General features: G+C 40.6%; 3 protein-coding genes across 4 annotated transcripts; 1 reads left to right on the top strand and 2 right to left on the bottom strand.

Moving 5' to 3' along the window:
• Positions 1 to 3,230: 3,230 nt before the first annotated feature.
• On the bottom strand, positions 3,231 to 10,658 carry prkab2 (protein kinase, AMP-activated, beta 2 non-catalytic subunit). Of its 2 annotated transcripts, none has more exons than XM_015957122.3 (8): positions 10,540 to 10,658; positions 9,156 to 9,338; positions 8,897 to 9,054; positions 8,459 to 8,552; positions 4,229 to 4,343; positions 4,022 to 4,155; positions 3,849 to 3,917; positions 3,231 to 3,730 (listed from the first exon to the last, which is right to left on the bottom strand). In XM_015957122.3, the coding sequence occupies exons 2-8, from the start codon at positions 9,312 to 9,314 to the stop codon at positions 3,653 to 3,655; spliced, it is 807 nt and encodes a 268-aa protein (XP_015812608.1). In that variant the 5' UTR covers positions 9,315 to 9,338; positions 10,540 to 10,658; the 3' UTR covers positions 3,231 to 3,652. The 2 variants fall into 2 exon arrangements, with proteins under 2 accessions (XP_015812608.1, XP_015812609.1); XM_015957123.3 differs by lacking the exon at positions 10,540 to 10,658 and adding an exon at positions 10,317 to 10,479.
• Positions 10,659 to 12,786: 2,128 nt separating this feature from the next.
• On the bottom strand, positions 12,787 to 17,697 carry LOC107384082 (mitochondrial adenyl nucleotide antiporter SLC25A24). Its single transcript, XM_015957121.3, has 10 exons — positions 17,310 to 17,697; positions 17,045 to 17,171; positions 16,876 to 16,963; positions 16,643 to 16,754; positions 15,797 to 15,955; positions 15,567 to 15,719; positions 15,360 to 15,467; positions 15,115 to 15,282; positions 14,879 to 15,029; positions 12,787 to 13,139 (listed from the first exon to the last, which is right to left on the bottom strand). Exons 1-10 carry the CDS (start codon positions 17,493 to 17,495, stop codon positions 12,958 to 12,960), a joined length of 1,434 nt encoding a protein of 477 aa, XP_015812607.3. The 5' UTR covers positions 17,496 to 17,697; the 3' UTR covers positions 12,787 to 12,957.
• A 944-nt stretch (positions 17,698 to 18,641) lies between these two features.
• On the top strand, positions 18,642 to 26,650 carry LOC107384081 (EEIG family member 2). The gene is made up of 11 exons (XM_015957120.3): positions 18,642 to 18,910; positions 19,761 to 19,881; positions 20,079 to 20,108; positions 20,945 to 21,061; positions 21,702 to 21,748; positions 22,964 to 23,064; positions 24,389 to 24,484; positions 24,580 to 24,784; positions 25,157 to 25,293; positions 25,535 to 25,598; positions 25,857 to 26,650. Exons 1-11 carry the CDS (start codon positions 18,765 to 18,767, stop codon positions 25,900 to 25,902), a joined length of 1,110 nt encoding a protein of 369 aa, XP_015812606.1. The 5' UTR covers positions 18,642 to 18,764; the 3' UTR covers positions 25,903 to 26,650.
• The last annotated feature ends 593 nt before the right edge of the window (positions 26,651 to 27,243 follow it).

The raw sequence follows: 27,243 nt of genomic DNA, 5'->3' as shown, positions 1-27,243 counted from the left end.
TTTTTTCCCCACTTGTTTTTTGTTTGAATCATCACTGAGTTCTTTCCCTTTAAGGTGTTGAAAACCTGTTTAATCAGTACATTTGCAGTGGTCTCTGGTAGGAATGATTGCCTTGCAAGTCATACTCAGGGGGAAACGAGCCCAGAAGGGCCTGGATCATCGTGGGCAGAATCTGAAGTCTTATTTCCTGATATTTAGACATCTCGTCTTGGATTGGATAACGGCAACAAAACTCTACCACTAACTCTGATTGCTCTGGGACATGAATGTTTTACCTCTACAAATAACTCAATTCTGGAGGAGCTTTTGCTGTGTGGTGGAGTTGCTAGTGCTAGTGGTTAGCTTACGCTAGCTGAGATGTTCAATGCTGTTTCCTTGACACTAAAACAAAAACAGCCTTCCCCATTGTGAAGCAAGATGGGCGAGTCTAAGCAACTGCTTGACGTAGATCTGTCAGGCTTTTCTAATCCTAGAGTTTCACATTCTATTTTCTATCAGAAGCTAATGCAGAAGATAGGTGTAGGAGAACTTCTCATGTTCAGCTTGCATGAGAAACTTAGAGTGACCGATCCCACACCTTTAAAGAGACATTGCTGCAGTCGGAAGTTTACATATCCAATATTAGGAAAGTCTTATTCATTTGTCTCCGTCCAGAGAAGCCATGGATGTAGAGTGTCGACCCAAACAGAAGCACCTGCTTCCAAAGAGTCATCTGCCCGCTTACAAACAAACAACATAAAGATTGAGATATCTGGTCACAAGGAGAAGAAGTACGTTTGGAGAGGTCTGCTGTACTAACTGTCAAGCATGGTGGCGGTAGGATCATGCTGTGGTATTCATGCACATTAAATAACAAAGGAATTATAATTTGCAAGATCAGGGGTCTTCGCTACATTCCACTGTTAAAAATGTGTTTAGAGCCTGAATTGTTGAAGGACCTTCTCAAAAAAGCTTTAATTTTTGAGAAATCCCTTTAGAAGAAGGCAAGGGCCCAGACATCTGAGAATAAAGATAGGATTCATAATATTTCTTTGAATCTTATTTTTTCTTTTCTGTAAGTATCTCCTATGAGGGATTTGCTGTCATTTTCCATTTTTGGATGTGTGGGAAAAGAAAAAAAAAACAAGATGTGTTCAGTGCCAGCTGATGTAACTCAGGCATCTGATTAGGATGCCTCCTAGGTGAGGTTTTCCCTTCCAGGCACATCGAACCAGGAGAGCCAAAGGAAGACCCAGGACACGCTGGAGGGACTGTTTCTCGTCTAGCCAGGGAATGCCTTTGGATCCCCCCGGAGGAGCTGGCCCAAGTGGCTGGGGAGAGCGGAGTCTGGGCCTCTCTGCTTAGGCAGCTGCCCCCGTGACCCGACGCCGGGTAAGTGGATGACTAGATGGGTGTATATGGATCTAAAAATATTACAGGTCACAGGGTCATTCTGTAGAAGAAATTCAATGCATCAGTCCATGACTTAAATTGGAAACCTGCTCAAGTTAGTTTTTTAAGGTATTAAATCATGCATGGAATTTACTCACTCATTGATTGTTGAATGTCTACTTGATAGAAAAAACATTTAAAATAATTCAATTCAATTTTATTTATATATCGCCAAATCACGACAAGAGTCGTCTCAAGGCACTTCACATAATAAACATTCCAATTCAGGTCAGTTCATTAAGCCAATCAGAAATAATGTTTCCTATATAAGGAACCCAGCAAATTGCATCAAGTCTCTGACTAAAATTAACCCAAAGACCCCGTTAGAATATACCATTTAACCCACCAGACTACAGCCTTTTCTTCGTTTGGTGTATGACAGCACACATTTTTGTCTCACATTACTTCAACGCGGTGGGAATTCACGGATCCTGAAACAAGTAAAAACATGCAAAGGAATTCTTGTCTACTGGTGACATTATGCTCTAAAAACACTCCAAGGAAAAATAAAGGGTTGTAAATGGAAACAGATGGTAAACAATGAAAGAAAGGAAGTAGAATATAAAAGGATAAAAACAAAATAATAGTTATCTGCAGCAAAAGCACCCATTTGTCTCAAATACCTTCTAGTTGTTTCGTTTTTCTAATTAAAAGTGGAATCAACAACAAAATCCTTGAGTATTAGCCCCAAACAAAAATAAGACAAACTTGTTTTGGGATTTTTAGTCTTTATTTGCAAGCGAGTAAAACATTGTACAGCGATGCTCACACCACGCCTGCAAAGCAGTTTTAAACATTCATAAAACAGCTGCAAAATTCAAGTTTTGGTTTTTTGCATCAAAACTCCACATCCATGGCACTTTTCCACAGTCTCTCTTCAGAAACCAGTAAACCGTTAAAACTGGTGGGACCAAACATCACAACCAGAATCAACATTCAAAAAAATACTTTCATAGAACGTAACCCGACACCCATGCAGTCTCTTAAAGCCTCTTTATGACACAACTTAGCCTTTATGTGTAGAATAATAATAATACACACTAATAATATATAAAAAAATACTGAACAGCTTAAATATTAAGGAACACTCAAGTGAACAGACTACATTTAATCGTGTCATCAAAGACCTGTTTTCTACAAACATCTGTACTGCAGGCTGCAGACATTTAAACAGAGGCAGTACATTCATGTTTGACTACCTGCTGAAAACAAACATATAAAAGGAACCAAGCTAATTAAATTTAAAAAAAATCTAAATTTAATCCAAGAAGCTAATGGAGCTGTCAGCTGCTGCATAGTTCAAACCTTACACTGTCGCTCCTGCACACAGGACGGTAAAGTGCTCATGAACAGAAACCGAACAGATTCACCTGGATGAAGGTTTCTGTTCAGATACATCAGACATGATCTCAGCTCAGGTTAGAAAATCCCCTCGGCCAGTGATCATCACTACGCAGGGTTTAGATTTTTCTTTTTAATGGCACGTTTTTGCACTTCAAGGTCAGACAATACAGAATGTGTCGCTGCAGGTCAAAACGTATTCTTGATCTGCATGCAAGCAAATAAATAAATGGAAAGAAATGTTACACGCTTGCACATCTAGAGATGCGCTGAAGTTTGATTCGGACTTATTTAATACTCTTGACCTACTCATGTCATCTCAAACATCTACAGCTTTCAATAGCACAAAAGTGACAAATAAGGAGAAATTAAGTCTCTTTTTTACTTTAAAAACCTCGTTTACTTCAACTTTTACCTCTTTTCTCAACATATACATTTTAAAGATACGTAATTTTGAGTTTTTGCAAAAACATTCTTGAAAATCCCCTCATTCAGTGCATCTCTAGACACAACAGTTCCCAAAAATCAAAACTGCTGAAAAATCCTAGACACATTCAAACTCCTCTACCTGATTAAAAAAAAAAAAAAAAAGACTGATATACAGTACCTGCACAAAAATAAACTATTGTTTTTGCATTCGTAGTATGCCGTGTTAGTGAAAGCCACATTTGAGTTTGAATCCCTCTCACTGCCACAGATGCACTTGGCTACTTTTGAATAAAGCCCTATGTAGACAGAAGTGCACACCCTGTGTGTGTAACCCACTTGTAAACGTGTATCAGTGCAAGATTTGCCTGAAGGTGACCACAAACGCTGGTAAAGCAAACACTAAATAGCAGAATACAAACAAGCTGCTCTTAAAGAGCCCATGAGTGGAGGCTTAGATGGGCTTGTAAAGCAGAGAAGTGACGTATTTCTTTTTATATCTGTGAGTAGCACTCAGCACCATGACTCCATCCTACACAAACAAAAATAATGAGATTTAAGAATTTATATCAGAAAACGATGCAATATTTCACGTTCTACCTGCCACGTCTGAACAACGTGAGGCAGACTTCAGCTTCCAGTGCACCTACCTTTATGGAAAGAGCATAAAGGTGATTTAACATCACGTGGTTGGGTTCAGGCAGCAGGGCAGGGTCACACTAGAGCAGGGTGAAAGGAAATATGATCAGTGGCAAATTTAGAAAGGACATTGAAAGTATTCAGCTAGAATTCAAAGTAGACCGATGATGATGGAGACACTGACAGATACATTAGTGTCCTTGTTGAGAATGACTTGAAGCAGGTGAGGAGGGAGAATCGGAGGGGCTTTGAAGTGCTCCTCGGGTCTAAAGATGTACTGCTCCTGTCCGTACGGGCCTGGAGGGGAGCTGGACAGATCTAGAACAAAACAGTTCACACTTTGACTGATGACACCCTGCTAACCCAAATAAGGAGTCACAGCGGATCTCACCTGATGTGTCGGAGCACTCCAGAGAGTCGACCTGCAGAGCGTCAAACACCTCAAAGTCTGACTTCTTCACCTGGATCAGGTTGTTAATGGTGCCGAGTTGACTCGTTACCACCGGCTGCAAGACAAAACAACGACCCAGTTGGTGATGATCAACACAAACTGCATGAGTGGAAGCAGGTCCTGATGAGCATGTGAACAATTTTGCAGGAAAATACCAAACATGGGCTTCCTTTCACTTATCATATATGATGTAATGGTGGCTTTTGTGACTCCGGCAAATAAAATAATAAAATAATGAGTCAAAAAAAGCAATAATTTTTATTTTTAATGGAGAGCAGGGTGAAATGTTGTGGATTTAGTTGCAGAAGGAGACCGACGTACTTTAATGAATCCTGTTTACCTGTTTTAGCGACTATTTTGTTGTATTTATTTTCACATTTACTCGCTCGACCGAGGAGATAAAAAAAAAGCTAGACTTGCTGTTTCCCAGCACATCATTTAAACCAGGCTGAAGGCTCCCGCTATGATCCAGCGGAGAAGCTGCATTCACAATCTGACAGTTAAACATAGTTGTTTTATGACGTGTTCGACTCCAGGCTGTGCATCAGCCAGCAGGCGATTGCTGCTATCGATTTTCCCAGCAGCTCATTCATCTTGTCAGCGTGGGATGAGACAACAAACCTCAAATGCTCTGGCGAATCATCTCATGGTTAAAGTGGCTCCTCGTCTCAACAGCAAGTCAATTTTCCTTCCACTTAAATTATTCATACCGTACTCTCTTTTATTACTCACCAACTTTACCTTTCAGATGGTGTGAGAGGAAAAGACGTGAATCCTGTTACACAATAAAATCAGTGATTTTTGGTTTCAGATCACTGATGAGAGTGAAGTTCCTTTTACTTCAGGAACCTACCCATCTCTATTTTTAGTTTCTGCTTTGTATCTGGTTTAAGCTGCACTACATTGTTCGGAGCCACCTCTGCAAACTTTCCAGTTAATGGTCTACAGGCTGTTATTTACTCTGACTGGGGGTTGGTGTCTCCACACCGAACTGATGCCGAGCACAAATAAATCTGTCGTGTCTTTTGTTAAAAACAAGAAGCAAACGAACTAACAGGAAAATGGAAAACGGCCTGTATTTTATATAGCGCCTTCTAGAGTCCTGGGACCCCCCCCAAGGTGCTTTACAACACAGTCATTCACCCATTCACACACACATTCACACGCTGGTGGGGATGAGCTATGATGTAGCCACAGCTGCCCTGGGGCGCGCTGACAGAGGCGAGGCTGCCGAGCACTGGCGCCACCGGTCCCTCTGACCACCACCAGCAGGCAACGTGGGTTAAGTGTCTTGCCCAAGGACACAACGACAGCGACAGACTGAGCGGGGCTCGAACCTGCAATCTTCCAATTACGGGGCAAGCACTTAACTCCTGTGCCACTGTAAATGGGCTGATCTAAACAGTTTGGCCTTTATTACCACTCAGTTTTATTTTACTGAATTATTTATGAATCACAATAGTGGAACTGATCTCGTCTTCACCACATGCTCTCATAATCACTCAGTGTGTTTACACGTGCATCTAAGGCCCTGTCCACACGTAGCCGGGGTTCTGCCAAAACGTAGATATTTTTCTACGTTTTGGCCTGTCATCCACATGAAAACGGAGTTTTTTCACACGAAAACGGATCTTTTTAATAACTCCGGCCAAAGTGAAGATCTGCGTTTTCTCCGTTTTGGGTGTCTGCGTGTGGACAGACAAAACCAGAGTTTTAAGGTCTGCAACGCCATTTTCCGCGACAAAAAAATGCTGACATCACGTGTGCGACCTGTGTTTACACTAGCCGACAGCATGGAAGCCCTCAGAGCTGCGCTCGCTTTATCAATTGTCCAAGCACTTTTTGCTTGTTTGTTTTTGCAAGCGGAATTACTGCTCCTTGCGGAAGACCACAGACGAAGGACGAGGTTAAGAACGGGGGAAGTACTGCCGCCTACAGGTCTGGCATGTCCTTAACAACGTATTTATCCGGGTACGTGTGGACAGAGTTTTTTTTTTTAAATGAGATGGTGTGGATTCAAGTTTTTGGAGGGGCGGATATTCGTTTTTAAAAAAACCCGGCTACGTGTGGACTAGGCCTAAGTTGATCTAATACATTCATTCTAGTTTACATGTACGTTAGAAAACGGATCTCTCAAATGAAGTTCGTTCCACTCCGGTGCAGTAGGTGGTGACATGTGCTCTTTCACGATGGCATTCTTCAGGTTAGCTTACAGACCCGTTGAAGTAAATTTTGTAAGTCAATTTTATTTATATAGCACTTATGACAGGCATAGAATCACAAAGTGCTTCACATAGATCAAAACAAAACAATGATCTCAAAACAGAAATAGATTAACATCAGAAAAAATTAAGTAAAATAAATGGAAGAAGATTACAAATTTGAGTTAAAAATAAGAAAATAAAAGATTTAGGTAAAAGCAGCTTTAAATAAAAGGGTCTTTAGCTGTTTTTTTAAAAGTGTCCAGACTGTCAATGCTGCATAAGGATAAAGGAAAATCACTCCAAAGTCAGGGTGCAACAGTCTGGAAGGAGTAATCACCTAACTTTTATATCTGGTCTTTGGAACTTCTAGAAGGTTCTGGTGTGTGGACCTGAGGGCTCGGGTTGGAGCATAAGGCTTTAACAGTTCAGTAATATAGGGAGGAGCTTGACCATGTAGAGCCCTGAGAGTTATAGTCACGATTCTAAAATGAACTCTAAAGTTAACGGGTAACCAGTGCAGAGACATTAGAATAGGAGTGATGTGTGCTCTTCTGTTTGCTCCAGTTGGGAGCCTCGCTGCAGAGTTCTAGACCAACTGAAGGCCGTCAAGGGCTTTTTTGTTAAAACATGTGAAGAGTGTGTTACAGTAATCTAGACAGGAGGAGATAAAGGCATGGAGAATCATTTCAAGTTCATGTTTTGACACCAACCTTCGCAGTTTGGAGATATTTATGTGATCAAACAGTTTCGGACCAATGTTTTTGAGTGGCCATCAAGAAACATTGATTGGTCAAAAACAACACCCAAATTCTTCAGGTTTGTCTTGATGACTAATCAGGGGTACGACGATCAGGGGCAATGATATTGAAGTGTGACGTCACGTGCGCGCCCCCCCCCCACCCCCCACCCAGCTTCTGGCTAGAAAGCAAGAAGCCAGCACATCCATGTTGACCCCTGTTGTGTTTAGCTGTCAGTTGTCAATAAACAGAGCTAAACAACAGCAAAATAAAATCTATCAGCATGGTTAACACATGTAGAGCTCTAGGCTGCACAAATAGATGAAAGAAAGACAGTAAAGTTACATTTTACAGGTTTCCAGCGGATAAAATAGGCTGAAGGCTGTGGTAACAGGCAATTCTAGTGGATAAACAGCCCACATCGTGGCAGACAAAGTCTCATGATGGGATAAAACAACAAAATATCTGCTCCACATGTGCAGACACAAACAAGTTATAGCCATCTAATGACGTATGTATATTATTATATAATTATGCACGGCTGCAGGAACAAGGAGCCGGCTGGGGAATAACCGACCGACCGAGCGGAGGCAGCAGTGGGATGAACTGTGCTGCAGATCAGTCCTGTGAAATAAATGTGTATGAAAGTGATAACGCCGGTGTGGTGCGTAGTTCTGTTGTAACCCGCGGTAACAGTCTTGTTACAATAATTTCACAAAACGTTTTTGTGCAATTGGAGCGGGCAGCTGCTAATGTCATTAGTTTGTGTTTCTGTTAACGTTGCTCGTCAGAATAAGCGGAGCATCCGTTAATCTCCAAAGACGAGCGGTGTCAAAGTCAAAGAGATCCAGTTACTACTTCGGTTCAGCTGCGCAAAGTCCAGACGGCTGGTTCTTGTTACTTTGTGGTGATAATGTCAGAAGACCACTTCTGCAGACTCGTCACATTCAGCAGTTACCAGTATCAGCTTGGCGGAGCCGTTTACATGCAGATGCAGTTGTGTTCTACCGCATTATCTGGTTACGATAACAACCAGTTCACCTTCAGCAAGACGAACATGTTTACGTGATTTTAAAAAATCACGTCAGTCTACTTAGGGCAACAGTTTGGTTTTCTGATGTGCATGTAAACACACTGACTGTTCTGAGACATTTAGACTAATTTAGGAGGCACTGAGAATATGGTGAATGATAAGAAAAACAAGCAGAGCAAAGGTGGGTCTGCTGTACCTCGGATGGATCATGGAGCCACTGTCCATCTACAAAAAACTTGTACTGGTGCTCTCCTTCAGGCAGGTCCAGAATGGCTACAAAGTCATTGTGACTTCAAAAAGAAAAGAGTTTAAGTGCAACACCAGATAATCTAAACTGAATAAAAACATTTAAGTGATCTCTACTCCTGCAGCTTGCTCAGAGGGGGAAAACCCCGGTCCTCGAGAGCTGCCATCCAGCATGTTTTAGTCGTTTCCCTGCTTCAACACTACAGATTTTGATCAGCAGGTGATTAACAAGCTAAATAAGCCACTGAGCAGGTGACACAACCATTAAACAAAGTGAGTTGGAGCAGAGAAATAGCTAAAACATGCTGGATAGTGGCCCTGAAGGGCCAGTGTTGTCCACCCCTGAGCTAGCTCCTAGTGAGATAGAATTACAAAATAATTTGTTTACCTTTTATTTAGTGGAATCTTTGTGCTCCAGTTATTGAAAGAACCGGCTATGTAGACTTCTTTTCCCCCTCCAGCCCAGCGGATTACAGTGGGTCGAGCCTGAGGACCAGTTTTAACCAAGTCGTCGAGATCTGGGGTGAATTCTTTTTCTCCTGATGTCTAGAAGCAGCAAACGTGCAACATCAATAGATATTCAGAAAACTGATCACACAGAGCAAAGAAACGATTCTGCACCCTAGTCGGAATTGCCGGAGGGTTACCTTTGACTCAGGTCCATGGGTATTGAAGATGTTAGGGTCATCTGTGCTGTCCACCAACTTGCTGCTGGTCTCTTGGTCCTTGTGACTCCCACTGCTGTCGGAGCGTTGGGCCTTCGCTCCATGGCGATCAGCAGATACTCTGTCACTGGTGTTTCCCATGATGCCTCACAGCCTGACTTCCCACTGCAAGGTCAGGAGAATTGTTTTGCTATGAACATCCAATTTTACAAAACTCCAGCCGTTTAGACACTAACAACCACAGCTTAAAATGCAACTAAAATTTTGTTAGTAAGAAATTTGCCTTTTGTCAAGGGAACTTAAAAAGAAGTTATTTGTCTGTTACTGTCAGTGCGCCCCAGGGCAGCTGTGGCTACATCGTAGCTCATCCCCACCAGTGTGTGAATGTGTGTGTGAATGGGTGAATGACTGGTTGTGTTGTAAAGCGCCTTGGGGGGTTCCAGGGCTCTAGAAGGCGCTATATCAAATACAGGCCATTTACCATTTATTTGAGGTAAATAAATGGCTTTTAAATTTCTCGTTTTAATTTGCAAGATAAAATTGTAATACAGTAAATAGACTAGAACCAGCCAGCAAAGAAACTCCACCAATGTTTCCCAGAACTGCACCTTACATTACACTAGAGACCCTGCAAATGTATAACGCTGTTGTTAACACAACACATGTGAATCAAGATACTACAAAGACACAAAAAAGTTTTAGTTTATGATTTTACACTTTACAAATATATAAATCAGTCCAATTAGAAGTCTATTTAAAATCCCATATTAGATAAAAATGTTAAATATTTGTATTTGACCACTAACCCAAGTCCCATGCCTGATCAGCTGACCCAAACCATTGCTGAAGACATCTAAACAGACAACAGGATCACAATCAGGAGATCAAGGTGTCATGAAGAGACCCAGTTTGTATCAGAACGTGATGACAGCAAACAGCTGTCCACAGTCCAGTGTTACTGCTGCAAAAACACAGTAACTGATGTGTTAAAATGACTGGAACTGTGCGTGCATCACTGCTGCGTATGACAACGGTGAGCTGTGTGGTTTAGCCCAAAGGCTTAACGGCTTTAAAAAGCTTTTCTAGCTTCATGAGCAACAGGTGAAACCACATGTGCCGTATCATAAAGTCAACGTAACCCACCACTGCCCGCTGGACGTCAGGCTGTTCCTGTCCACCTCAGCTCAGCCAGGGTGAATATTTTTAGATGCTGCTCGCAGTTCAACTTAGCTAGCTACCAGCAGCCACTACTAACAAACAAACAAAAACGACTTGTCTGCTTTAATAATGACTGCTAACGACACAAATTATGCAGCTAAATAGAAACGCTTTTGGTTTCCCGTGTAGCTACAAAGGAGACACTCACAAGCACCAGCTGCCGCTCCTCAGGACAGCAGTTTGTCTTCAAACCGAAGACCTGTCCGCGTCCTCCACTTTTCACAACAGCAGCACAGCGGGGCTCCGAGTACGGCGAGCGCAGAGGCCAAAAAGTGATTTTAGCCAATCAGGAACGGGAAGAGACGTGACGTCAGTTACATTTGAGGGGTTGTTACCTTTGTAATATCTAAATAAATACGTTTGTTTTCCTCTTTCAACGAAAATTAAACTTTTTCATTGTTGTATGAAAAAATTATAGAACGCACACAGAGGAAAAATAGAAATTGAAGTATTAGAATCAATGTAGTTTACGTTTGGAGGCAAGAAACAAAGTAAACAAATTCCATTCTGAAAAAAAAATCACATTATTCACAATGAAGTTTAAAAGTAGCTTTATTTTAACTAGTAGCGCCAATGCTTTAGAATATTTAACAAAATACATTGCGTTGCCCAAGACATTTTTCAGATGTTATAAGCTGATTATATTAATTTAATGCTTTGTTGCTTTAAATGGGCACTTTTAAACTTTAGTTAACATTAATAACTATTTTAACATCTCAGTATCATAACACTAAAATTTTTCAAGATCCTGAGAAATAAAAACAGAAATTATGCACTATTTCCATTGATTATTTCAGGTGAAAATGGTGGAGGGTAAGCCAGCTGATTGTTTAGTTTGAGCTGATCACATGGAGCAAACATCGTGCAAATAAGGTCCATACCGATGAGAACAAAGAAGGGACAAAAAAGACCAGGCAGTGTTGATTTTTGGCTTAAAAACTTTGCAGACCTTTTATTCTTACAACCAATGTTTGACACTCTCCATAAGAATAAATACTAAAAAAAAAAAAAAAAACAGCATTAAATTGGTCTCCTCCTCAAGTTGCAATTCATTAAGCTATACTTAAGTTAAATTTCATTAAGCGCTCATGCAGATAATAAGGTAAAATATCAGAATATCTTGAGTTTTTTTATTTATCCATGAGACAAGTAGAAAACCTGTTACACCAATGAACAGTCACTGTAAAAAAACAGAAATTACCACTTATAAGCAAGAAGTCACCAGAACCTCCAAATGCAAAATTAGCTGCCTACGTTTCTATTGGGTTTCCTTTCTGTAAACACATTAATAACTAGTTTTGCTTCGTTCGACTCCTCACCTTTTTCTCCCGCAGTTAACTTAACAACAGCAACTTCTCAACTCAACAAATCCATGCTTATTATTAAAGACATTAGTGATTTCAAACATGCATATAAAGTCATTTGTCTACATCAGATTTCAGAAAACATAAATAATATTAACTCTGAATAAAAACAGCTTGGGTCTCATTCAAACTGCTGATCAGAAATGTAAAGAGAAACCACTCACTGTCCTCTTTAAATAGTAAAAATCCCATTTTAAATCATCTGTTTCAAAGAAGAGACACGTGACAAGAATGTGGTCTTTGCAGGTATTTTCAGTCGGACCTGTTATAACAGTTTTTAATCAGTCAGTCCAATAAATAAGCTTAACTGAAAACGTACAGTACATTAAAACAGTATATGCAGCTAAAAAACTCATCGCAGAGATTTGCATCAAGAGGCTGTAAGGCACAATTAAATGATCACAAAGAATATGGGGTGAGTTATTTTCACATTGCACAACATGCATGTCTTTGCACACACACACGCACCCACACACCCACACGTGTGCGTGCGCACACACACACACACACACACACACCCACACACACACACACACACACACACACACACACACACACACACACACACACACACACACACACACACACACACACACACACACACACACACACAGGCATTGTTCCACCGTTAGAAAAATGTGTTGTTTTTAAAACCAGCAGCTACCACCTGAACATTTGCAGTCCTGTAAAACAAGTCGTTTTAAAACTAAAAAGTGTAAAATCCTGTCTCCAGTGTTTAGACGTGTGCAAACTCAGACAGTGTTGATTTTCTCATTCTGACACAAATGTGGCAGGTGACTATTTTCCACACAGAAAATAGTTTTCCGTTAAGACAAACTTTTCCTGTCACAGTCATTACCTGGAAAACATTGAAACTAAATATATAATGTTGTGTTTTTTTACTATTATGTAGCCTCAGAAGTGTGTGTGTGTGTGTGTGTGTGTGTGTCATCTATTGTTTGGGACAAAGTGTAAAAGTAGAGAGTGTGTTATGTGCAACTTTAGGATAATAAAAGAAGCATGCACACCACAACTGATTAAAACACTACTGGCAGGCAGCTCTAAAAAAACCATACAGCCTTCCGTCCGATGAAGTCATGCTCTTTACGTTGGATGTCCGTCTGTCGTTTTGGAATTTTTTTTATTTGCAGGCTTTTTTCCAAGTCTGATAAAACACTAAATGATCCTCTTTTTGTTCACGCTTATTTTGAGATTCCTAAGCCAGTCTTCATGTACTCATAAACCACATAACTGATGCTGACAGCAGGGATGACTTTCATGAAGTTTGGCAGGATGCCACGATAGAGCCCAAAGAAGCCATCTTTGGCTACGATTGTCCTCAACAAGGAGCTCATGGAGGGCTGGTCTGACACATCCAGAGACGCTGCAGGAACAAAAACACTCAGTTACATGTGCAGCCCGCATGTCTGTGCTTCATGTTCTAATACTGACACACTGTGCAGATCGGAAAGTGTACTAAACAAGTTTATAATACTTTTTGATGATGGGATCTCTGGCGCAATTATGTCTTAAGTCTTGTTTTAGTTTCTACTCAGATATAAACAGAAGTTTGACTTAATGAAGAACCTATTTTGAGTTTTATTCCAGTGATTTGTAACCAGAAAATCAAAAATAGGGACTAATTCACACACATACAAAATGACTGAAACAAGCAACTAAGAAGATAATTTATAACTTGTTTTTTTTATAGGATGATAATAAAAGCACTCTTCTCAGAAGAAGGTCAAAATGGGAAATGGCCTGTTTTTTATAGGGCCTTCTTAGGGTTCTACAACCCCCCCAAGGCGCTTCCGCACATGCTGGTGATGATGATGCCCTGGGGCGCACTGGTGCAAGCAAGACTGTCGAGCACTAGCACCACCGGCCCATCCAACCACCAGCAGCAGGCAAGGCGGTTTAAGTTTCTTGCCCAAGGACACAACAACAGCATTTTCTGGTGGCAGCTGCGATTTAACCTACAACCTTTGCATTACTGGACAACCCGCTCTACCTCTTGAGCTACTGCTGTCCCTAAAATAAATAGATATGCAAAAAAAAAAGGGGAAACACTTTACAATAAGGGTCCCTTTATTAATGCTACTTAGTGCATTATTAAGCATTAATAAACTATTAGATAATGTATTAACATTGCTTAACCATATTATGTAATGCGATGCTAAGAAGACCCACCCCAACCCGTTGTCCTAACCTTGAGGACAGGTAATAGTTAACAATACCAGGAACGTTTATAAAGGGTGTGGCGGTGCGCTGGGACGTGCAGGTCTGTGGGGCAGCAGAGAACAAACATGACAGCGAGAACGTGCACAACCACAGCTGAGGTGCATCAAAAATCAGATGGCCTCCTTTACATATACAGGTGGCAGACGTGGAGGAGGCGTCTTCATCCACGTGAACTCGACTGGACCGGTGAGATCCTGGAACGCCGATGAGCTACGAGGATTGAGTGAGGAGCAGCCGGAAGTCTGTGTGTGTGTGTGTGTGTGTGTGTGTGTGTGTGTGTGTGTGTGTGTGTGTGTGTGTGTGTGTGTGTGTGTGTGTGTGTGTGTGTGTGTGTGTGTGTGTGTGACCCCAGCGTAGCTGTGGTGGCTACAAAGGGACTCTTTGTTTATTAATGCTTAATAATGCACTGAGTAACATTAATAAAGGGACCCTTATTGTTAAGTGTTATAAAAAATAACTAATAAATAACTGGAAGAAAGAAGCAGATAAACTTTTAGTTTTGATTTAAACACTGGATAAATGGTTAATAAGATTCATGATTAAAATTTTTATATTTAAATGACAGAAATGAGTTTGAATGTGAAGCTAAATGTAACAAAAGCATGATTAAAATATTTATTTCAAATGGTAACATGAACTGAAAATACCAAACAGTAAAATAAAACATAATGGAGCTGGATGGAAGTAGCTCGCGAAGAAAAAGCTTTAAAATCATGGCTGAAAAGTAAATTTTTTAAGCTAAAGGGCTCATTTATCCTTCAAGGAATCAGTCTAATTAATGAGATTTAACATCCAGGTCAAATAAAACCTTTTAGCTACATGCTAACAGGAAACTGTAGAAGGATAGTTTTAGCTGTAGTGTAAATGTCCGTCTGCGTTTACCTTGCGCCTGCATCCGTGTGCGTACGAGTGCGAGAGGATAGCTGGCCAGCTGGCCACAAGTACTGGAGATGGTCCCACAACCCAGCAACACCAGAACTCCAGGGTTAGCCGAGTCTTTGGCGTGATACGACAACCAGGTGTTCTTTAGAGTCTAAGAGCAACGAAAAGGTTTCATTCTGGATCTAAAACAGCAAATGAAAAAAGCAACACCGGAGGAGGCTTCCTTCGTCTCGTACCTCATAAACAGCGAGGTCTATACCAGCGTAGGGAATAATGCCAATTAAGTTTGGAACGTAGCCCTTATAGAAAGCAATGGCTCCCTCCTTCCTCAGGATCTTCTTTGCACAGTCAAACATTCCTGCATATTGGCCAGTTTTCCTCAAGGTCAGGCGAGTTTTTAGCACCTGAAAGACAAGAAGCACAAAAAAATGACCCCTTTTCACTTTTCTCTCATCCCAGGAGGCGACAGGTGGATTCCTACCTCCATTGGGTAGATGGCCGTCTGTGCTGTGGCTCCAGCCATAGAGCCGGCGATAAACCTCTTATGTGTCTCAATCTTCTTTCCCTCTGATGACAGCAGCTTCTTATACTGTAAAAGATAGAACATCTGTACATACAGCCGCTAACTGTCTTATAGAACAGTATCTACAATCATATGTAGGAAAAAGTTTGATTTAAAGCTTCGGACTTGTTCATAAGCCATGAATTTGATGGCCGTCTCAGGCGCGATCTTTAAAACATTGATTCCATTTCCTCTCCACAGTGACATCAGACCACCCTCCATGATCATCTGCCTGAAGCCTCCAATCAGATTGATCCTGTGGGTTTTGGATGAATGAACCTGTGACGTAAACACACAGAAGCTTAGCCACATTGTTTCACACTGTACCTATCGCTGTGTAACCTTCACGTCTTCACCTGCATGAAGACCTTGAGTCTGTCCAGGGGGGCGGTGCCAGTGCGGGAGACGGCGCCTGCTGCTGCACCTGCAACGAGCTGCTTCCACCAGACATCCGAGCTCTTCTCCTCCTCTGTGAATTCGTCCGGGATGGAAAGACTGTCTCCTATATCCAGCACCTAGAGATTAAACAAGCAGGACTTCACGCAGAGTTAACAGAATTCCCACACATTAGCATAAATATTCCTGTTAGAACTACAAAGTATCAGTCTGTTCCTGCCAAATATTTACTGATCTGAATGATTCAGGCTTCCCCACATAAAGATAAGAGTTACATAGTCAACTACTTCTGCTTGCTGTTTTCACAGTTCAGTAGCTGCTCGTGCATAGTCATGCCAGACAACATTTACATGACCTTCAACAACCAGAAAGATGATACACGACAACACTTTATCAAAGGTACTCATTATAAATACACATAAAAATCTAAATGTAACAGCTAAAACACATCTGCTTTATGATTTGAACTCGTTCCCCTCTGGTTAGGACTTCCTGTGAAACCACTGAGCTCTCTGAACCCTCACCTTGCACTCTTTAGCTGTTTCAGATCAACAGATCTGATGTTTTTCCTAAAGCAAAACAGTTCCTGAGAGGGAGGGAGGTAAAAAAAAACTGTCTTTGCTCTGATAGTATGGAGCTGGATGCCATAACTAGCCATAAGAGGTGAGAGAAACAACGTGTACTTCTGTGACCTGATTATCTTGTTTAGTTTAAGCTGCTGCAGAGAAAATCTATCATATCTGACGCATGAGGAGGACAGGGCATGGGATGGTTCCACTGCCCATAAGAGTGTTTCTGAGCCTTACTAAGGAGTGTTTCCAGTAGCGAATGATTTCTTCCAGGTTGAAGGCAGGGTAGAGCAGGAAGTGTTCTCTAAACTCATTCCAGTCGACCATCATGGACCCATCGATGTCCATGCTGAGGATGGATGGACACAACATCTTTAGGCTAAATATGTTGCACTATATGCATATAACAAATGTATGACGGATGCATGTGGAAAATGCAAGCACCGACTTTTGAATGGAAGTGGTCAAACCTCTGCAAAATCTTTTGAGCAGCCTCCCTGTTGATTTCTATGCCCAGTTCTGCAAGCGCCTGCTGGATCTCCGAGGCATCGATGCGCCCTGACGCACACAAACAAATTCACCAAATGATGGTGCAAATTTTAAGCAAAAGGCATGAAGTAAAAGCCTTCTCTTCTCTACCGTCGTTGTTCCTGTCCAGACTCTTGAACGTCAGCCGCAGCTTCATCTCATGGTCTTTCAGATATTTGGTGAACTCGGTGAAGTCCAAACAGCCATCCTGGTTCTGGTCTCCAGTTAAAACAATCTTCTGCAGAGAGGAGAGAGAAAGAAAAGTGAAATGAGTCCAGGTCTCAGTTGTAGGAAGTTATACGATAGTCGAACTGAGACGGTGGACTTGGAACTCATATCTGTTACAGGCGAGCAGGATTCCTTTGCTTCGAGTTACCTGTGCAGCACCGTGGCGGAACATCCCCATCTTCTTAAGGCCCGCTCGTAACTCAGCCACATCCACCTTGCCATCATTGTTGGTGTCGAGTTTATCAAACAGCTCCTGGTAGGAGCGCTCACTGTCGGCATCCCAGAAGCTGCAACCAGCGCGCGGTAGTAACGCCGTCCGCAGCGCCTGAAACATCGCAGAGCTAATGTGGAAGCAGCGTACAGACGAGCCGTGCTGCAAAGCATTAATCCGATTATTAATCCATATTGTCCATCGTTCATTAATCCACCGCGTAATCCACACGTAAACAATGACAAAAGGCTTGGGCGTTTGAGTATTTTGCAGAGGGACGCTCAGTCCACAGCGCTTGTGAGGAACTGCAGTGGTTGTGGGCGGAGCCACGGCTGCGCGTGGCTGCGCGCGCGCGTGTGTACGGGAAAAGTGGTGAAATAAATAAATAAATAAACGACTAAATAAATAAATAAATGTCTCTGATCGGAGTTATTTCAATGCATAAACCGTTATATGCTTACAAAAGCAAACTCGACTCTTTAAATGACACGCTTTCCTTTGCAGTGTGTAAAACTGCATGACAGAGGAACTACATAATCTGTTTATCTAGAAGGACGTGTCAGCACAGGGAGAATGACTTTAGCTATCTCTACTGGACAGTACCGCACTCCTCCAGTAGAGGAAAGTGTTTCATCACAACAACAGACAAAACTCAAGAGCAGAAATAATATATATTCCTATATATGTACCCACACATTTACAAAAAAATAAATTAACACACACACACACACACACACACACACACACACACACACACACACACACACACACACACACACACACACACACACACACACACACACACACACTTTTTTGTAAATGTGTAGGTACTCACAAAACTGGCTCTCAGTATATGCAGAAGATATGGGATGAGTAAGTCTGGCTGTGTGAGAATAATCCACTGAAAGGTTTTAAATTTGAGGTTTATAGAAGCTTTTGGTGACACTACATTTGCTGTTCTGGGTTTTTAAATGCCATTCGGGAGTTTGAAGTTCCTTTGTGTGAGCTGGTTGTTGTTATTCATAGATCTTGTTGAATAAGAATAAAAACCTCCGGTTTTGTGATATTCTTATTGATTCTGTTTACCCCTTGAAATAAACATTTACTGTTGATCATAAAATGTAAATTCCCTTATTTGACCCCATGATCACATGAGAAATGCCGGTTGGGTAAACATTTGAACATGTTGGCACAACAGAAACATATTCTTTACTTCTCAAAGCCAAACACAACAGCATCTGATTTCCTTATTCACTGAGCCTTCCTTCCAATCAAATCACGGGGTTCGTGTGACGTCGCGAGCGGTGTTTTTTCAGTGGGTGTGACGGAAAAGTGTTTGAACCGAGGTGAGAGAGGATTCTGCAGCTTTCCAACTCCTCAGCACTAGCCAGCATGTCTTTCATCCTCATGAAGAAAAAGAAGTTTAAATTCAGAATAGACGTGGACTTGGAGGAGTTGTCTTCGGTTCCTTTTGTGAACGGAGTCTTATTTTGTAAAGTGAGACTCGTAGACGGAGGCTTTTCCGATGAGTCGTCTCGGTAAGTTTTTTTTCTATTTATAGCTCAAAACGTACACAGAAAAAACTACTCACGACCAATTTATACTTTAAACCAGATTTAGTTTAGTTGGTTTTACTTGAGTTGGAGAAAAAAAAGGATGCTAGAAACACAGATTGGTTGCTTTTTTCGCACGAGTCACTCCAGGAACACCAGACCCAATTTCTGTTGAGTTAACATAGTTTCAGCACATTATAGCTTTTCCCTCATTCTGATTACTTAAATTCAAAAGTGCAACATATGCAAGAAAATGTGTCAAACAGACAGTAAAAGTAGTGAACGTGTGTAACGTGCTTACAAAACAATCACAAGTAGTTAGTAGGTTTGAAATCTTAACATCTGTGTGTTCCAGCTGTGAAGTGATATCTAAAAAAACATTTCAACCAACATGCAGGGAACAACTGTTAAAATTTAGCCCACGTGGCAAGAACTTAACATTGATTTATTAATTCAGAAACGATTCTTTACAACCTTTCTTAGAATTTACTATAAATGAATTCCTGTCTTAGGAAACATTAGGTTGGAGTGGTTCTTACTGGAAAGTCATCAGTCTTTAACTGCATCAACACACGGACAGGCAGCCACTCGGGTGAAAACCCAAACAAGCTCAGGAAGAAAATGGAAACGTCACTCAAAAAAGAAAACAGCAAACTTTAAGCCAGACTCCTGAGGATCAAAGTGACATGGTTAATCTTTTCTAAAAGAACATATTAGAATATATGCATTTTGACACCAAAAGGTGCTTTTGCCACTTCTTTATTCATACTTCAAAGAGTCTTCATATGTTGGCTCAACTGGGCGTGATGTGTGTCCGTTTGTCCTCATCTGACAGGAAGCCTGTGCAGGCCAACTGTGTTTATTGGAAAAAGAGGTTTTCTTTTATTTGTAAGATGAGTGCCAATGCTGGGACAGGAGTGCTGGACCCCTGTGTGTGCAGAGTGTCCGTGCGCAAGGTACTTTCTTCTTCTTTTCTGCTTCATCAACACAACAAATTGTAGCAGCTCTCACATAGCAAAGTCTACGTTGGCCTGAATATTTTAGAAACTGTTTGCACATCTAGAACATATTGTTAACTGGTAACCTGAACACTGCAAGGAGTTATGGGTATTGGGTTATGTAATTAATTCTAATGGATCTTTTTTCATTCCAGGAATTGAAAGGTGGAAAGTCTTTTGCGAAGGTGAGCTTGCTCCTCTGTTGTTAAACTTGTTGTGAACAAAGCCGTTCACAACAGGTTCAGAGAGGTTATGTGTGAGAAACCAGTCCACTGGTGTTTTACTGCTTCCCAGCTTTGTTTACTGGTTTAAAATTCAGGAAGTCAAATGATTAACTCTGTTAAACAATAACTTTACTTAACATAAGAATTAAGTAATTTTTTGTTTTAGACTGTCTTTCAACACCACATTTCTATAATGTAACAGTGGTGCCCACAGAAATATGTCATAGGGGCCCAGTGGACAATTTTGGGGTGGCACACCAAATTGGTCCTCGTGGTAACTCTGGGAGGGTTTAGCCTGTAGATGTGCATTACATACAATTAGACTACACATTTGTCTAAAGTTTGAGAAAAACTACCATTTCTGAAAAAAGACCAAATTTCACAGTTTTTCTTTTCAAAATAATTTAATTGTTTAGGGTTTTTAAAACAGTTTAATTTGCCTGCTTCAATAAAAGCATCCACAAAAGCTATTTTTTAAAAATGGTGAGTCTCAATTAGATACTTAAATATTTAATTTGTGATTTATAAAATAATGTATTTATTCAAATAATTGTATTTATAGTCTTTCACATTTATTATTAAAGAAGATTAGTGTGATTTATTAAAGGGGGTTGGGGGTGGTCTTCCCAGGGGGTACAGCGAGGTGTCCAACAATTTTCCAGGGGTGGCCATGCCCCTCCTGCCCACCTCCTGGGGACGCCACTGTAACTTGATCATTTATGCACAAACATACTAAGGTGATAAAAAAAATAGCAAAAGTTGCCACTTTTGACTATCAAAAATTTCTCTCTGTGCAGCTGGGCTTTGCTGACTTGAACCTGTCAGAGTTTGCTGGGTCTCGCAGCACTGTACGGCGGTGTCTCTTGGAGGGGTATGACACCAAAAACACCAGACAGGACAACTCAATTCTCAAGGTATGGTTGTAAATAAACTTTGTTTTTAACGGAATCAGGACTAGCATAAGGACTGCGTGACATCTTAGAAAGTCTTCTTGCTCTCACGCTCCCTAGTGGGCACTTTTCTGTTTGATAGTTTAATGATGAAAACGCTGAATATCTTGAGACGAAACATGATACATGATAAATGACCCGCACTTGTATAGCGCCTCTCAGAGTAAGGACTCCAAAGCGCTTTACTCTACAGTGTATCATTCATCCATCCCACACTAATGGGAATGAGCTACGATGTAGCCACAGCTTCCCTGGGGCGTACTGACAGAGGCAAGGCTGCCGAGCACAGGCGCCACCGGTCCCTCTGACCACCACCAGCAGGCAACGTGGGTTAAGTGTCTTGCCCAAGGACACAACAGCAGAATTCTCTGTCCGGAGTCAGGATCGAACCGGCAACCTTCCGATTACCTTACAACCCACTCATCCTGTTGAGCTACTACTGCCCCACATGTCTGAGCCTGCGATGTGATGAGCCGCCTGAGCCGTGGAAACGTATTTGATGCATGCTTAGTTCTCGCTGTGCCACAGGAATTTTCAGCAGAATTGTTGCGAAACGAGAGAAATGGAGAGCATGTCTCATACACTGTTTTTGTCTCTGTCGTAGGTCGTCATTGCCACGCAGCTCATGTCTGGAGACCCCTGCTTTAAAACGTAAAAACAAAAGTTTTGAAATCACATTTAAGTTATTTCATTACTTTATGAAATTTCTCTTGTTTGTTTACAAAGAAACCGTAGTGTTTCCAGTATAGAAAGCATCACTAGCCACAGAGGAAAGTGATCTCACCACCTTCTGTCTGCCACCTAAATGAAAACACACCCATCTTTTATCACAGACTCCCACATCGTAACTTCTATCGTGATTTTATCTGAGAGCTAATAACGCCAATCGTTAATCAGCCCTACCTCATTTGTTGAGACAAGCTGAGATGTGATCTTAGGTCAGAGGTCATATTTTCTACTTATTTATATACAAAGTAAGTGTTTGAAGATGTGATGTAACAGCTGGCAAAATCAGTGCTATCTTCAAACCGTACGCTTCCTAAAGGTTTCCTTCATTTTTTCACTTCCTGTTTACTGTAAGAATAAACAAGCTGCTGCCATGGCGACATCGGAGCGTAGTCATTCATCCCACATGGTATTACCCGCTCCGTAGGGAGGGTCTATCTTCACTGCAAGCAGATGCTTTACATCACTTTGCAGGAATTTAGATTTTACAAGAAAAGCACGAGTTCAACCCATTTAGGTAATGTTGGGTTTGGTTTAACAAGACTCTCTAATGGAGTCTTGACACTAAAACACAATCCATCACGTTGTAACAACAGAGTGAGTTCACCTCAAGGGAATTTGTGTTAAGTATCAATTCCCTTTGTGTGTTTATGATAAACCCAAACGTTTGTCTTTAGTTTTCCAACTTGCAAGAAACAAAGGTAATTGTCTTTTTATCAGTGTGTGTTAACCTTAAAACGAGCCTCACATAAGTCCTCACACTGTAACCAGTAGTAACCTTGATCAAACAAACCAGGGGTTAGTCATAGAAAGTTCCTTTTGGAGACTATTTCAGGTTTGTTATGGACAGAATTAGTCACACAGACCTTAAACTCCACCTCGGAAACGGGAACCTTTGCAGCAAAGTAATGCATATTTATCTTAATTTGCAGTTTGCTTTTTTGACTTAAAATTATTATACAATTCAATAAAATCTGGAGTCTCTGCTTTACATAAATGTTTACGGAAAATGATTAACAAGGCAAACGAGTTGGTTGTTGGGATTCACCCCTATGATCCAGCTGAATAAGGTATCTTACCAACAACCCTAAATTCTGCTATGCTCTCAAGTTGTATGACTGGTTTCTGATTCTTATTTAGACCTCCGTCTACAGCCATGACTCTGGGAATCCCACAGGCGGGAGCACAGGGACTCCTTGAGGACAGGAAAGGAGACGTACACACTTCCCTCTCTGTCACTGGTGTGTAAACATGCACCATATGGGTTTAGTTATTGCTTAATTCAGAGAAATGTTATCATTGATTTTTTTCACTAAGTTCTTAGTAATAAAAATATATTTTATTTATAATTTATTAATGTTTTTTTCAAAAATATTTTAAACTCTTTCCCTTTAAAGGTGTGGAAAACTAAGAAAAACTTTAATTAAATGTTATTTCTGATTATAATTGGTCACTCTGAGTTTTCACGAAGGCTGAACATGAAGATAGTCTCCTACACCAAGTAGTAGCACAGGAGGTAGAGAGGGTTGTTCAGTAATTGGAACATTGCTGTTGTGTCCTTGGGCAAGACATTTATCCCACCTTGCATGCTGGTGGTGGTCGGAGGGACCGGTCTTGCCAGTGTTCAGCAGGCCTCACCTCTGTCAGTGCACCCCAGGGCAGCTGTGGCTACATTTTAGCTCATCCCCACCCGTGTGTGAATGTGTGGATGACTGATTGTGTTGTGAAGTGTCTTGGGGTGATGGCGAACCCTAAGCAGTAGTTCTACAAATATAGGCAATTTACACCCATCTCCTGCTTTAGCTTCTGATAGAAAATAGACGGTGAAACTCTAGGATTTTAATAGCCTAGATCAACGTCTGACATACATTGACTCAACCATCTTGACTTGGAACAGGAATGCTGTTGCTGTTTTAGCATCCAGGAAACAGCAAAGGATGTCTCTGCCATTAGAAGCTAACTTTTAGCATTAGCAACTTCACCACATGGCAGAACTCCTCCATTTATTTATTTATGTATTTATTTATTTGTGGAAATAAAATATCAACATTGCAAGTCAGTGGTGGAGTCATGTTGCTGTTGTCCAGTCCAAGGTGAGATGTCCAAATATCAGGAAATATAACTCCAAAACCTGCCGTCTGAAGATCAGCTGTGATGTGGCCCACTTCTAGTTCCTGGAAATAGTGCACCGTTATTTTTTATTTGGTTTTTTTTTGCCCCCTGAAAACGACTTACAAGACATTCATTCCTTCTAGACACCACAGCAAATGTATTCATTAAATGAGTGTTCCACACCTTTCATTTATATTGATGTTTTATTCAGGAGTTATCGAGATGAGTTGAAAGAAAAGTGAATCAAGACATTAAAAAAGGATTGCATCTAATTTACTACCACCCAGTGTTTGTTCTGTTCTGTGAATGACACTAAAATTTGAGGCAAAATGTTTAATTAATTAATTAATTTTTTTGTATACACCATTATCATAACCGACTTACAATTAACCTAACATACATAATAGTATTTGCTTTGTTTTATCTCCGTTCCAAACTTTTTTATTTTTAAAGAATCTCCAAGAAAGTCCACATCGGTCCCAGACGAGCTGCTGTCATACGGTCACTCCAGAACACCCAGCCACACAAGCCAGCTTTCAAAAATTTCAGGTGATAACACTTTGATATGTTAATTCTTAAAAAAAAAACAATCATAACAATAATTGTATAACACGTCTTCTCATTTATCCCTTTACTGTGTTTAGGGTATAGTTCAAACCACTCAAGCTCAACAGATCTGCGCCATCGACGAAACGTTTCCGAGGGTTCTGCTTCCACGGGCATCGGCAGCATCGAGCCCAGCGATCAGCAGGAGGATGGGGGGGGTAAGGAGAGCAGGCCGACCTCCACTGTATCTGCGACCTGCTATCATCCATTTGAAAACCCCTCTACACCCAAAAAGGCTTTCAGGTGACGCTCACAATCAGTCTGGATTCGTATACAAATCTAGAAATCTAGACGGGCAGCTAATGAAGCAAAACGATTTTGCTCTGCGTACATATACAGGAAGGCTTGCAAGGCTGATACAAATCAGTTTCAGACACAAAAACAGAATTATTTAGTTTAAGATGTTACAGGTATTTTTTGTGCTAAAGAGTCATATCTAAATCTAATAAATTCAAAAATGCATTTCCGTTTCCTAATCATAGACAAAAGTCACTCGTTTTAAACAGTACATATTATCTAAAAGTTTGTTTTTAAATTGTATTTTCTCATGTCATGTAATTGTTTTGATTTAGCAGCACACTTGCAGTTTTAAGCCTATTTCTGTTTCTCTGATAGACGTCCGGTAAAACAAGACTCAATGGAGAATCAACTGAAGAGAGTTGACGCCACCAGGGTGGACGCTGATGACATAATAGAGAAAATCCTGCAGGGCCAGGACTTCAGCCATGGCTTCTTGGATTCCAGTGCGGAGGGTGTGTACATCTAATCCTGGTGTGGAAAGTTACTTAGCATGTTAGCAGTAGGATCAAATTACTTTGAGGTGTCAAAACACACCATTTATAAATATTCAACCCTGCACCAAGTGTTTTACTGCCATTTATCCCTTAAAAACAATGTTTTATTTTAATCGGAGCTGTTTAAAACTTTGGCAGATTTGTTGTCAGTTGTGCCGTGATGATCAGTTTTCATATTTCTAATGTGTTTGTGCTGCAGAGGAGGGGCTCAGCTTGTTTGTTGGTCCTGGTGGGAGTACAGCTTTAGGAAGCCAGCACATGAGGTGGGTGTGATTGTGTAACGACTGGCTGTGGGTGTCACAGACCGCACCAGGAGAAAATGAACTATGATAAATATTTGTGGAAAAAGTACTAAAATCCTCCATATCTGATTCACACATTGAACCTCCAACATCTAAGTATTATTTGATCAAATAAATTAAATTTTACATCAGAATCATGTTACTAATCAAAGAATTCCACTCAAAAACAAAACACCCAAATTTCCCGTCATGTAACACTCTACGACATTCTCTTTTCAGGGTCACAGCTGGAGCCTTTGAACAGGTGGTGATCGGCAGGCTTTAGAGAGCACAACTCTGATTCAAGTAAGGACTCTGTTTTCCCGAAGTGGCTGCAAGGCTGGGGTGTGGATGTGCCATAAGAGCTCACTCCCATCTGATTCCAGAAGATTTTGTTTCTCTTATGCAACAACATCATGTGACCCGCAGCATCTGTTTGTCATGAAAGCCCCCTAGTGCTTAAAAAGTGGAGCTGAAGGCTGCAATGAAACTTTTTGTACTCTGAGGTAACTTGTTCATTTAGTGCTCTGCAAGAACATTTTGTTTGTGCTGTGTTTTATTTGTTCTCACCATTTGGTAAAAATCACAAACTCAGAACCATGTGTCCCACATGTCAGTAATATGTGAGTAATACACCAACCTTACTGCACTTTGAGAGCCTTGTGTCAAGTTTTGTAATTAAATCAAAAAGTGCTTGTAATTCCTGTAACTGTAAAAAGTTTTTTAAATGCTTACTATAAAAACATCCCCTATTGAAGTATATTTTAATAGTGTCTTACATCTAGCGATTAGAACATAGGAAAGGTAAGTTGGGTTATTTAAAGGAGACAACAAAACTCTAATCACATTGGTTTTAAAGAAAAAATTGAACATAATTGTTAGATTTGTAAAACACTTTGCAGAAGACCCTCTGTATGTATTTTATCCTATTTTATCTGTGCTTGTTTTTGTACTCTAGAAAGGAGTGAATTTTTTCTTATTGTATAAATGTGCAATATTGAATGTATATGTAAAATATACTTATTTCTACATGACGTTTGTGCTCTTGGTTTCGGTTTGTTTTCACTGACACATCTAAATCATTGTAGTTTATTTTAAAAAGATTAGGTGATAGGTTAATCATTTGAGTGATTATTATTCAAATCAAATCAACTTTATTTATAAAGCACTTTTCATACAAAAAAATGCAACTCAAAGTGCTTCACAGATTAAAATGGCCCATATTCCCATCCCAGCCCCCCTCCCCAAGTATAAAACAATTGACAATTACGGTTCCCCTCCCGCACTTATTATTATTATTATTATTATTATTATTAGTATTAGTAGTAGTATTTAAAGTGTAAACCTAAAGAAATGGACATTTTTAGAGAAATGCCCAACTGAACCGCGGAGCCAAAAGGAAATAATTTTAAACCGTTAGCTGCGTGACGTGACCCTTCAAAGTAAATGCTGACTAATGTAAAAACCCCAAAACATTCTTTTTGTGATAAGTGTTGGATATGCTATATTGTAAATAGTATTTATCGCGCGTTTGTGTACAATATTTACACAATTGGAAACTCATTTTAGCTACTGGTGAGTGGGCATATGCTTTTATTTTAAAAATAGACAAATGCTGTTATGACGT

This window comes from Nothobranchius furzeri, chromosome 11 (genome assembly GCF_043380555.1).
Source record: "Nothobranchius furzeri strain GRZ-AD chromosome 11, NfurGRZ-RIMD1, whole genome shotgun sequence".
Classification (NCBI taxonomy): Eukaryota; Metazoa; Chordata; class Actinopteri; order Cyprinodontiformes; family Nothobranchiidae; genus Nothobranchius; species Nothobranchius furzeri.
Note: the sequence above shows the minus strand (reverse complement) of the source record. Positions and strands in the feature narration are given on the sequence as shown.

Coding starts and splice junctions, on each gene's coding strand:
- LOC107384082 (XM_015957121.3), bottom strand. CDS start 17,495: ATGTTTCAGGCGCTGCGGACGGCGTTACTACCGCGCGCTGGTTGCAGC. Junction 16,964..17,044: donor TCTGGACAGGAACAACGACG/GTAGAGAAGAGA, acceptor TGTGTGCGTCAG/GGCGCATCGATGCCTCGGAG. Junction 15,030..15,114: donor TAGACCTCGCTGTTTATGAG/GTACGAGACGAA, acceptor CGTTGCTCTTAG/ACTCTAAAGAACACCTGGTT.
- LOC107384081 (XM_015957120.3), top strand. CDS start 18,765: ATGTCTTTCATCCTCATGAAGAAAAAGAAGTTTAAATTCAGAATAGAC. Junction 21,062..21,701: donor AGGACAACTCAATTCTCAAG/GTATGGTTGTAA, acceptor TCTCTGTCGTAG/GTCGTCATTGCCACGCAGCT. Junction 25,294..25,534: donor CTTGGATTCCAGTGCGGAGG/GTGTGTACATCT, acceptor TTTGTGCTGCAG/AGGAGGGGCTCAGCTTGTTT.
- prkab2 (XM_015957122.3), bottom strand. CDS start 9,314: ATGGGAAACACCAGTGACAGAGTATCTGCTGATCGCCATGGAGCGAAG. Junction 9,055..9,155: donor CCCATGGACCTGAGTCAAAG/GTAACCCTCCGG, acceptor TGCTGCTTCTAG/ACATCAGGAGAAAAAGAATT. Junction 3,731..3,848: donor TTTATGCTCTTTCCATAAAG/GTAGGTGCACTG, acceptor TTGTTTGTGTAG/GATGGAGTCATGGTGCTGAG.